General features: G+C 36.8%; 1 protein-coding gene across 4 annotated transcripts in view; it reads right to left on the reverse strand.

The window, feature by feature from the left end:
* Positions 1-5,596: 5,596 nt before the first annotated feature.
* The window catches only part of LOC140158242 (uncharacterized), an 82,090-nt gene continuing 74,221 nt past the window's right edge, over positions 5,597-13,465 (reverse strand). For all 4 annotated transcript variants that reach the window (XM_072181356.1, XM_072181357.1, XM_072181358.1 and 1 more), the window contains one exon: positions 5,597-5,694. In XM_072181356.1, coding sequence (XP_072037457.1) covers positions 5,623-5,694 — 72 coding nt within the window. In that variant the 3' untranslated portion in view covers positions 5,597-5,622. The remainder of the gene's footprint in view (positions 5,695-13,465) is intronic.

Here is a 13,465-nt window from a genome sequence, read left to right on the forward strand (position 1 = left end):
CGAACGAACGAACGAAAGAAAGAAACGGCCACATACATGCGTGCAAAAGTGGAACAAATTCGCACAAAGACCGCAAAAATGGGCACTTTTTAGTAGGCCTATGGCCAAATATGAGGTTAATCAGAAACCCACATGTACATATGTATACAGGAAAAAAAGAAAGACAGACAGACAGACAGACAGACAGAAAGAAAGAAAGAAAGAAATACAACGAAAGAAAGACAGACAGAAAGAAAGAAAGAAAGAAAGACAAAGAAAGAAAGACAGACAGAAAGAAAGAAAGAAAGAAAGATAAAGAAAGAAAGACAGAAAGGCAGACAGACAGAAAGAAAGAAAGACAGACAGAAAGAAAGAAAGAAAGACAACGACAGAAAGACAGACAGAAAGAAAGACAGAAAGAAAGAAAGACAGACAGACAGAAAGAAAGAAAGACAGAAAGAAAAAAAGAAAGAATGAAAGAAAGCAAGAAAGAGAAAGGGTGAGAGAAACGAAAAGAAAGAATGGGAAAGACAAAAAAGACAGACAGACAGACAGACAGAAAGAAAGAGCTAGAGAGAGAGAGAAAGAAAGAAAGGGAACAAGCAAGAAAATAAAAAGGAGAGAAATGGAACGAAATAACGGGGAAGTAGTGGTGTGCGCAAAGGGGGGGGCGCAGGCGGGCACATCCCCTCCCCCCCCGCACTTTTGTTGGTCATTCGGGGGATTCGTGGGAAAAAATTTGCCCCTTCACACTAATAATAGAAACTCCATGCGGGAGAACTGAACAACCTCCCCCCTTTCAATGTGCTGCACGCCACTACGGGAAAAAAAAAAGAAGCAAGAAATGGAAAGAGATAGAGAGAGAAACTGAAATAAAAAAGGAAAGACAAAGAAAAAATAAGTCAAAAGGGTGTTTGGTACACAAATTACGCAAAAGATTATGCTAAAGGAAATCGTTTGCAAAATGGAGGCAACAAATTGTACCACATCACTGACCGAGTATAGGCCTAGGCCCTAATAATTGAGCTGTTAAATCGATACCAATTGTCATGATTACCATTTTCCATCGTTTATGCTAACCGCTCCCGTTTACTAACCGCTCCCGTTTACTCATCTAGCGGGGGCCCGCGCGAAGCGCGGGTACCCGCTAGTATTTTACAAAAGTACGACCATTTCTGAACATCTAACCTAGCTGTAATTTTAGGTCATAAAAGGAAAGACAAAGAAAAAATAAGTCAAAAGGGTGTTTGGTACACAAATTACGCAAAAGATTATGCTAAAGGAAATCGTTTGCAAAATGGAGGCAACAAATTGTACCACATCACTGACCGAGTATAGGCCTAGGCCCTAATAATTGAGCTGTTAAATCGATACCAATTGTCATGATTACCATTTTCCATCGTTTATGCTAACCGCTCCCGTTTACTAACCGCTCCGTTTACTCATCTAGCGGGGGCCCTGCGCGAAGCGCGGGTACCCGCTAGTATTTTACAAAAGTACGACCATTTCTGAACATCTAACCTAGCTGTAATTTTAGGTCATGTTAGAGAAATATATTTGCTAGAAGTTTTGGAGAATAAATAAAATATTGGCTGGTTATTTTTCACACAGTGATGATAACTAGTTTAACTCGTGCGCATATAATATGCATGAAATAAAAGTTAAATTAAATATAGAGTATTACAATTTGAAATTATCACAATGTGGAAATAATTCATTCCTTCATGTTTTATTTCATATATCACAAAATAATAATAATAATAATTATAATAATAACACTAATAATAATATTAAACAAATATTAAAACTTAATGTTATAAAGTTAAAATATTCCCACTTTTATGTTAAATCATTGGCCATTTATTTGTAGCCTTTAGTATAAAGATACCACATAATCTACATTTTAATGTGAACGTCTGAAAGACCATAGTTGAACCAGAGAAGGTGAGATTTTGAATAAAACAATATATAATAATAACAATACTTTTAAATATTGCTACTCTAAATATATGAAAATAAATAAAACGTAATACTAAAAGGAAGCAACCTTCCCAGCAAACACAAAACATTTTCGAGATCATTCGCAAACGGTTAGAAAAGGTTGTCAGAAAATGTTTAAATGTCGGGTTATATAAAGGGTATACAGACGATATAAAACGTTGGTTTTCAAAAATATTTGTTGATAACTTACTGTAAATATTCTAACAATATGTTATTTAAGTGTTGACAAAAATTTCACACAAAAAATGTTTGGAATTTTTATTAACAATAACATTTTGAAAACATTTTAAAAATATTGTTGTAGTGTGTTTTCATAAAAAAACATTTTAAAACGTTTTAATGACCTTTATATAATCCGACATTTAAAGGGGCATTTCGTGGTCCACAGCATCATCCCCCCACTTTTTTCAAAAACAAAGTTGAGATTGTTATATCACTGGAAACCTCTGGCTATAAAATGTTTATGTACAAAAAAAATCTTGCAGATTAATTCGTTTAGCAAAGATATCGTGAAATTTGAATTTGAATTCGAAATTACAACATGTCTATGGAGCAGTATAATCATGTATAACTCGCAAACGCAAAATTGGATTCAACTGAAATTTTGGGAATAGGGCCTAAGCTTTTTTCGTGGATATCTACTGAAAATTGTCATAAAAAGAGGATGCTATGATCACGAAATACTCCTTTAATGTTATTAAAAAGTTTTAAGCAAAACCAAAACCCAAAATACAACCTGCTTACAACGTTTTAAAAATGTTTTGTGTTCGCTGGGTTAGGGCCTACTACAAAAATGTATTAATTGGAAAACACTTCAGATTTATTGTCCTGCTTTTTTACCAAATAAAAAATAATAATAATAAATTCATTGTAGGCTGAAAAAGCTTGTCTCTCAGCCTATACCTCAGCGTGCAGTTAGGCCTATATGGCGTTTTAATTGAATTTAGGGCCTACAAATATCGCAAAGCGCATTTTAATATAAAATTTTTCTGCTAAATTGGATTGGTAGGCTATTGTTTTGTTAAAATAATTAAACAAATGATACGAGAAGCAATATTGTATAAATAAAGACAAAATGACAAACTGAGACGAAAATCTAGGTATTTTCGTCTCATGTTTTCAAGTTATTTGACAAGTTTATAATATTCATCATGTTCATGCTGTTTGTGTGGCCTATAAGATGTTGCGAAATGATATAGGCCTTGGCCTATAGTTAACATGTTAAATTAGGCCTATGATCAAATATGTTTATAATTTCTTTAATATAAAACAAAATCCTATATATTATAGTATATATAATATTATCATCGTTTAATTATTATTATAATTTCGTTGTTGTTTTTTTAATCGTAATCATAAAGAATAAATTAAGTCATGGCATCCTGCTGCTGAATCCAGTTACCTGGCTGAATCACCTCGTAAAGTATTAAAGCGTGCCGCCATAGTTCATCCACAATCTTGATTCTATTTTTACGATATTTTTATCGGATCATTATGTATTGGACACAATAGATGAAGTATTTGATTGACAAAGTTACCCCTGCGTCCCCACACCCGCGGGCCCCACACACTGTGTCCCCTAGCTGCTTGAATACATCTGGTCACCAAACATACTGTCAGATATCTGACTTTTGCAGTTCTGAGTTTGATCATGCTAATTATCGATCATCATGTCATCATTGTTGAGAGCTAATCAGCTATGATAGGCCTACGTGTACGTTTCCAGTGCGTAAATTCGTATCCATGACGATTGTCGAACGATTTTACCTTGTATGAACTTTGAACTTTATTAAATCCTATCTGATTTTTTGAGCCAGTCCCATAATCGTTGCTATGCGCCATTGTTACTATGCAGGCAGACGCAAAACTAGCTAAAACTGCTGATAGCCCATAATGTTGGCAACGTCGAATTTGCGACGGCGTTTTACAATATTCTTTAATACAATCACCACCATGCGTACACATTCTCTGAATCAAGTATTGACTTTATCCCTTTTTACATCAAGCGCACGTCCTTTTTCAGGTTGGATAGTAGCTGGATTTTGATTGGTTCACATGCCATGAGGTCATCGCGAGATGGCGTGTTTCTCACAAGAAGCCTAAAAAGTTTATTACGGGACGCTAAAGACGTGACGAGACAAACCTTTAGAGGTTCAATAAACAAAAAGAACCTTCGTGAAAGAGTTCTTCAAAGAACCTGTCACAAACACCCTTTCAGTCCGGTCCGACTGCCTGATCAGGAAATACTGCCGAATCAGACAGCATGCTGCCGAGTCAGGCAGCATGGTATCCCACAATGCAATGCTCTATTTCAAATAGATCATCTTTTAATATACCGTTATTTCTTGGTTTAGAGTAAAGAAGTAGGTAAAATAAATAAAATTATCAATGGATGTACAATTAGTATATAGTATTTTTTCATCAATTTTAGTTAAAATAAAGTTAATTTGCATATTTAAGTAAAAAAATTAAAAAACCGTTAGAAATTGTTTTGTTATTTAAATTATTTTCCGCCCGGTGGAATTTTTTTTCGCCCGGTGAAAAATTGTCAACTTACATGTAGCTCATGTGTGTCAAAGTACAATTTCCACCGATCTTTTATAAAATCACCATGAACAATTTAGTCCTTAGTCTGACAAATTCGGAAGGGTTACCAAAGCCTGTGTTGCCTGACTCGGCAACATGCTGCCTGATTCGGCAGTACTTCATGATCAGGCAGTCGGACCGGAGACCCTTTAGAGGTTCATTGAAGCACCTTTTTGATAGGGTTCTTCAAAGAAACCAAATGTAAAGGTTCCCTAGAGGATTCCATATACGGGACAAGGTCAATGACGCTTAGGGGTTCCAACTTGCACCCTTTTTTCGAAAAGTGTGTATGCGTGTAGACATATCGCATACTATTTCAACGACGTTTCTTCGGGGGGGGGCACCCCCATATATTGACCATGAAAAGACCCCGGTATTTTTGGCAAATCCTACACACAATGACCCCGTTTTTTCAGTAGCCTACACTGAATTACCCCCTTTTTTGAACAATTAGTCTTCAAAAATGAAATTTCGGCGCGCTTCGCCGCATTTTGAGCAAAATAAATGAATTTTGTCTATTTTGTACTGTAAAATTGGGTAAAAAGCTAGTTTTGATTGTCAATGATGTGAAATTTTGGGCGCTCTCACACAAAATCACTCCATTTTTGACATTGACAACACCGAATGACCCCATTTTTTCTGAAATTTTCTACACCGATAGACCCCTAGTTTCGTACGGGGGGGGGGGCAGGCACAGGTACATCACTTTCATATTCGAGTGCCTCCCCGGACGTTTCTTACCACTTTATGTTATCTTTTATACGTAAATATATGTCAGATGGGCTTGTATTACTTAAAATTGCATTTTTATTGCGCCCAAAAACCCAATTGCAATATGCAATCAGAAAAAAGGTTATTTTGAAGTATACCTTAATAATAAAAAAAAATACAGGCTAAAGTTCCAGTATTATAGCCATATAGGATCACGTCAACCAACTGGCACATACGTGTAACCTGCGCATGTGAACGCACCCACCCACCTCTACATACACACACCCCCCGACCCCCCCACACACACCCAACCACACACCCCTAAATCCCGGGTTCGGGTTCCGGTTAGGAGGGGGGTTCCGGTTCTGGTTCTGGTTCACACGCGTCTCCCATAGTATCGTCGCCATACGTGTCAGCCTGTAATTAAAGTTTTATGCGGATAAGTTAATTAAAATTATAAATTGCAAATTGCAGATAATTAATCACTGGTCTTAATACCGAAACCCTCCACCATAGGGCTTTTGGAAACAACAATTTTTTGAAACCTTACCCATAGTGGGAATCAAATCAGGTTGTTTGTTAAAATGGAGACCCTTAGTTAAACGGCGATGGCGCTTTTTTTTTCAAATTGGCTGCCAAAATCCCATACAATTGCATCTTTCAATGCCATTGTATTTCAAAATAGCAATTAGAAGTCATTGTCATATTTCTTAAATTTAATTTTCTTTGCAAAAATGGTGTAATATTAGCTCAAACCTACTTTTGTTAATGAAAAGCAATGACGGAAGGCGCTTTTTTCAAAATGGCCGCCAAAATGCAATCACGTGCAAGAATAATTTATTTGCTTGTACTAACTTTGCTAATGCCTTGACATTTGAAGGTTGAAAGCAGAGTGATTTCAGTTAACCCTTACACCAGAAAAAAACACAGAATACCACGATGAAAAATTCTGCACATGCATGCATCCCAGGGTCTGCGATGACGCAATCACCCTAGTGCCCCGGGCCTAGTGTCAAATGCTCACAATTTTGATTTATACACCGCGTGTGAGCCGTTTAGTAATATTAAGGGTACTTGCCCATCAATTTCATTCAAGGGCGTGTTTGAAAAACGGCACAGCGCATTAGTAAAAAGAATAAAAAATACTAAAATTTTCACCAGGGTTCGAACCACTGCCAATTGCACTATGAATGTTAAAGATGCCTACTGTGCCACGGTGACTGTGGTTAACATTCGGCGATTTTCAAAGATGACAGTCATAGAAAGACATATGACTCTACTTGTCTGTTTGTTTTTCATTTAATACAAATTAATTTTGATGAATTGAACTGGTACGACTCTTAAGACTCGTGATAAACGACGATTAATTTTTTAATAATAAAATGAAAACGCTGGGTCACTCACGACGTCATTTGTAATTCATGTCAAAACCTGAGGAGGACCACACACATCCATGTTACTGTATACGTGCGCAATCGATACTCAAGATGATCCAGACAATACCGTTTGAATATACCGCCCTTATGTATGCACCTGCTTGACACATCTTGTCACTTGCGGGAAGATATACTATAGGCCTTCCCTAATAGCTTACAATAGATACCCCACCGTAAATAGCTCTCTTCATTACCTCGCTGTGCCATTATATACGCAAAGTGTACGAACTTTTGAACCATATTTTGTTCAAAAATTATAGGAAGGGACTGTTTTCAGCTAAAATGTTGGTTATCAGCAGATGCTTAATGATACCGGGAAGTGTTGCAGAAAGGTAAGCGTACTCTTTATTTTTTCAAAATATCACATATCAATGAATTTAAATTGGAAATCCAAAAAAATTCTCACATTAGAATTATTGTGAAATAAAATCAAACCAAATTTAGGCTCCGCAAACAACGTCCAATTATTCCCATTGGTGTTTGCTACACGTGCATATAATAAATTATGATTTGGGGCTAATTTGAGAAGAGTTAATGCCTCGAGTTTCAAAATACACCGAGTGATGTTGTTTGATCAAAAACATCGACAATTCAAGACTCTGTAAAAACAAATCAAGAATTTTCTGGGATAATTGCAACTAAGTATAATGAAAGTTATGATCTAAGCTACCAGATGCATCATTAAATTCTTGACTATGATATTTAGTTGTGGGAAAAGATTACTTTATAATGTTTTGGCGGGATTATTTCCCGCCAAAAATTTCAACCAAAATGGGCATGTAGCCTTAAGGGGTCGAGCTGTATTGTTTCAAATATCTCCGAAATGAGAGAAATTTGCCATGTTTGATGTGAATTTTTGCCTAGCAATATTGATCATAGGTTCAAAATTGATGGTACATATCAATGACCAAACTCTCTAGTTTTATATTTGAGCCTGATCACTTGTGTAAGGTCTTAGGAAATTATGTAAACAGGCGTGTATATTTGATGTTACATTATTGCTCACGCACTTTCTAGTGGCAACGAAGATTTCATGAATTGACTTTGCATCGATTTCGCCAGAAGTTCGCCTTAATATGTTGCACACTCTATATAAATAATTACGGTACTTACTTTCAACTTGAGGGTAAGGCATGTGTCTTAATTGGTATCGTTTGTGCACACAATTCATCGTAATTTTGCAACCTTGGAAACGCCTATTTCTTATTGCAATTTTGTCCATCAAAATTTAAAAAATGTCCCACTTTTTTAACGAAAAAGACTTCTACACCCATTCCGTTAGCGAAGAAACCCAAATTTGTGTGTATTTAGTAAATGCATCCTATTCAAAACGTCCACTTTAGTGCTGAGTTTTGCCTTTATATGTCATATCTACAGAATTGATGTTATGGAATTTTTTAGCATAAATTCATTGATTTTATTTTTTTTACTCACCGCCTTGCCTCGAAATTTCACACATAAGAAGGCCAAACACAAGCGTTGCACATTGGTTACTATGTTTCTTCCGATTGGTGTCTTGAATTAGTATAAATCCACATTTTCCTGGTAACAGTCCATTGCAATACTTCATAACTAAAAACATGTGTCACTCTGAGCAGCTCTGGATTCAGTGTCGATATATTTATCATCATTTCAAGGGGTCTCAATGTAGGTTGTCAATATACGCTTAATGTATAAAACCGAACTTAGTCTCTGGCCGCGATACTGCCCAGATCATTTTTCTACTGCCAAAATATGTTCTAAAAGCCTTCTAAACATTGATCGCTTCGGCTAACGACTAAAATTTACAGGGACCGGCTTATTCTATACACTGTTCAATAGCCTTATTGTGATCTGGAGCTAGCATTTTTTCATAAATATCGCTTTCAGCCTCTATTGGACTATAAACCATTCGATAAAGTAGGCGGGGCATATATCGGAAAAAACGACAACCAATTTTTTATATTCCAACATGTATAATTATTTCTAGAGTAATTTAGTGAGAGTTATTAGTAGAATTTAGTGTCGAGTTATTAGTAGAATTAGAGTTAGACCCGAATGGGGTAGGCCTATTTGGGGTAGCCGGGGTAGGTGTGTGTTTTAAGTCGACGGAGTGTGGATTTATTGATGTGGGTGCTGTAGGGGGTGTGTGGGATGTGCGTGTGTGAGTATTAAGGGTTGCAAGGTGGAATGTGTGCATAGGTGAGGAGTTGGAAGTCTGAATTGGGATTCAGAGAGTCAGGGGTTAGATAAGGTTTGGGGCTAGGTTTAGGTTTAGGATTAAAACTTAGGTTACAGGTTAAGGCGACGTTTAGGGTTATGGTTGGGGTTAGGTTTAGGATATATTTGTGTCTTATCATTAATTGTGAACAAAAAGAAAGAAAGAAAAACAATAAAAAGATGCATTTCAGCATATACCTTCATATTACATAAATGTTTCATTCAGTCAAACATTTTACCTCAATCACCCGAAGAAAATAATACCACAAGGCAAGAGCAAAAATTAGGAAAATGTACATTTTTCGGCAGGCATAATTGATGACGTTTTAACGTGAAATGTGTACAATATTTCAAAACCAAATTGTTTTTGTATAGGACAACGGATCAAGTTTTAATATGCCACAAATGGCCATATTAAAAGATAAGCGCACCCTAAAACAAGCAACCTGTCCTACACACCATCACATGTTACGCCACACTATAGGCCTACATGCTACCACACAGAGAATGCTGCAGTATTTTAAAACGTAGTTTATAAACTCTGCAAAGTAAATCACAACTCGCCAATACTATATTCCACAAATATGTACATTAATGTATTCGGATCACTGAGGTGTGTCCAATTTAAACATTGAACTGATTTCTATAAAGCTTAACAATATCAATTGTTATACCTTTACGGTTAAGCTCGGTTGGTTTATTCAGGGATGAGACATGGGACAGCTTTAAGGTGATAGAGGCACAGGTGTGTAGTTCGATTCCAAAACCACTAACTACCATTCATACCCATCACCTGTTTTTATCTGTATTATCATTCGAATTGCCCGTGGTACCTTATACGATGTCAATATTTTATATTGATGATGAGGTTGACATGAGTGACATATTGTATACCCTCTGTTGCTTTAGACTTGACCAAGTCTTTTGACATGGTTAGAACAGTAAAATTAATTTGCAGAGAAAATTCATGATGTAGGCTGTATATGCCTAAGCCTAAATTACTAAGTTATAAGAGGTGTACGACATATTATCATTATCATTATCAAGATATCATAGGCCTATTATTTTCTATTTAACATAGGCCCTACTTTACAGTTAACATGGTACTTTATGAAGTAGTATTACATGATGCAGTCATGTCTACAGTAGAATTCATCTCGACCTTTGCAGGACTTAACCCCATTAAAAGCTATTGAACCAAGATAACACTCATTGAAACAGCTCAACTGATTAAATCGGATCTTCTCTGGTTGTGCACAAGTAGCCAGACGATGGTGGACTACATTATTCAATGTGGCAACAGCCAAAAGCGTAAACAAAACAGACAATATGACGGCAACACTGCCTGCACGATGGACGCAATTATTTTTTGCCGGGAGCAAAGATCCGTTCTTAGCTCTATTGGCCGGGTGGCCCCATTACAGAAAAAAAATGCACAAAATATATTTCCCAGTGCAATATATACATTTTCACATGAAAATAAATAATTTTAAATTCAAAGAAAAAAGAAGAAGAAAAGTTTTTAATCATCGCCGGTGATGGGAATCGATCCCGGGACCCTTTGCGTGGGCGGCGAGATCCGCAACCACTACACCACGTAAACTCATTGATACACGTAGGGGAAATTTTCAGTATATATCGTAACATATCGTGCGTTATTCATACAAAAAAATTAAAAAAACAGTACTTACAATGAGGTTCACTGGCGAACCTCAACGGATTTAGACTGATAAAATAGTGCTTAATAACATACGTACAGTTTTGGAATAATTTGAGACATTTTTGTGTTTACGTGTAAAACCAATGACAACGTCAAAATTGAGCCAATCTTGGCCGGCCCCCCCTGCAAGTAGCCTACAAGTGTCTGTTTTCATGTGCGATATCGCAATAAAGCTGGTATTCATAGCTTCAGTTGGGTAACCGATTATAAAGGAAACGAAAGGAAACAATGGTATGTGTGGCTTTGTTCACGAAATCAGACAATGGCGTGCTTTTTGTAAACCAGCATTCTTGAAAATGAGCAACATAATGATTGTTGACTTAACACGGTTTGGAAATAATTTCTTCATATTTTTGGTGTTATCTGTCGTTTACATGTCCTTCCTAAAACACAAAAGTACGACCCTCTCCAAACACCTAAATTAGCTAAAAATTTAGGACATGTTACAAAACTATATTGTCTAGAATTTTAGAAGAGTACTTTTAATATTGGCCGGTTATTTTTCACACAGCGACGTTAACTAGGCAATGTACTATTACCTATAACATTAACTAAAACACCAAAGTACGAATATTTCCAAACATCTAAATTAGCTAAAAATTTAGGACATGTTAAAAACTATATTTTCTAGAACTTTAGAAGAGTACTTTTAATATTGGCCGGTTATTTTTCACACAGCGACGTTAACTAGTCATATTCCCATACTTTTAACGTAGGGCTATTTGTAAAGGTCACGCGTCAATGGGAAAGAGCACTGTGTAGGCCTATTGTGTATAGGAAAACGGACAGTAACTGCAGTATGAATGAATCATCAAAAATTCAAAATTCAATTCATGTAGGCCTATATACCAAAATTATTCACTTCAAAATCTTCCAAACAGGACATAAAAGGTATAATTTACGAGGATACTATTTTGGTGCCACACTCTACATGCATGTAATCTAAGACCAATTGTAGGATATTGAGTTTGGATCTATGATTTGTTCAGTTTCTTGTGAGTACACAATTTTGGGCCTACATGTATGTAATCTAACAGTATGGAAAATGGTGCCAGGTGCAATGCTAGCCATTTACATGTAAACATTAAAGAAACCACCATGAGTTAATATCAGCACATTTATATTTTTTGCAAGCTGGATTTGACCAGGGATATGAGATGAGACAACACAAGGGGGGGCATATAAAGCAATTATTGAATAGGCCTATATTGTATGCTTTCCCACATGTGACTTATAGAACCAAAGCCTTGGGCCAAGGCTACTATAATTGCTTTAAGCAATGCATTATGTAAAGCCACAAAATTTATTATTCAAGGTCTGACCGTCTGTTAATGACCTGGCAACAAACACGCCCACGGTACAAATAGTTGTATATAGCTTGTAAACATGGTAAAAGATACTGTTTATCGCAAAAAACATTAAAAAACGATACTTTAAGGTATTGTTTTGTTAATTTTTGTATGGCACATCATACATACACATGTGCTGAGGTCAAAAAGGTATCAATTTTGTTTTTGACCCCTGACTCACCTGTCATTCAAAACAACCCCTTAACTCTCTTCACGCGGGTGTCGACTGCAGACGACAAGTTTCAAAAACAATTTAGAAATTCAAAAATTTCAGAAATGTAAATTTTCATGACCATATTTGGAATCAGCATGAAAAATGCATTAAAATGAGTACAAACAAGCCTAGTATTGATTCAGTAGTTCTTAAGATAGCTCTTGATATTTTGAGAAAATATTTCAAAACTTGAACTTTTTCCATTGAGGCGCATGGCTAGCACGCAGAGCATTAATGAAGTGACACATTGATGCACGGCGTTTATAGCACTTGTACATTGCACTGATATGTCACTTGTTGAATTACGTGTAGGCCTACTAGAAGAGTTTAGGTCTATCAAAAGAATAATTGAATGATTTTGGAGATTATCAAGGGCTGTGTAATAATTCTGAGCCGGGGGGGGGGGGGGGAGAAGGGGGATTTTTTTGCACACATTCATGGTAGGCCTACGCCTATTAAATAAAACGCTCTAAAATGGCTTAGGATAACAGTACCTGTCCGGAAACGCTTAAATATGCAAATCGTCTTTTGAACAAAACCAAATTCTTCGCCTGTTTAATAGGTCAATAATGAGTAAAAAATCGGTTTTGTTCAACAACAAAAATGTTTCTTACTGTAAGCCTATAGGAGGGCCTATCCACCAATCTGATGAATCTATTTAATTTAAGGTTTGCGGGATCCCAATAATTTGGATGTGCAACGACGGGTGGGGGTGTCACAATTTTATTTGCAGATAAGCGATTTTTGGCAGGCCGTGGGCGGGGGGGTGCATTTTTGGACACGCCGTTTGGAAATTTTATCCCCGGGGACCCATAATTAGCCCCGGGGTAAAATTTCGAACGGCCCGCCAAAATCGCTCCCCTCTCAGCCTGCCAAAATCGCTTGCACCCCCTCTCGATCCGCCAAAATTCTTAGCCCTCCCCTTGCACATGTCAAATTTTGGGATCCCAATTTGCAAACATTATACCGGTATCATGCGGTATGGCGTATTATGTTGCGAGCGCAGCGAGCAGGAAAATTTGTATATTAGTTCCGTACTGTTTTCCGAAGCCTTTTTAGAGCGTTTTATTTCAAACGCACCCCATGGATGTGTGCCAAAAATCGCTTCTCCCCCCCTCTCGGCTGGCCAAAATTGCTTGTTCCCCTCCCTTGCGGCTCGCCAAAAGATTTTGCCCCCCCATTTTACCCTCACCCAGGGCTCATAATTATTGCACAGCCCCTAATGATTTCAAAAGAGAAATAGGCCTACAACAATTTTATGAAAACAAAA

The sequence above is a fragment of the Amphiura filiformis genome, chromosome 8 (assembly GCF_039555335.1).
Source record: "Amphiura filiformis chromosome 8, Afil_fr2py, whole genome shotgun sequence".
NCBI classification, from domain to species: Eukaryota; Metazoa; Echinodermata; class Ophiuroidea; order Amphilepidida; family Amphiuridae; genus Amphiura; species Amphiura filiformis.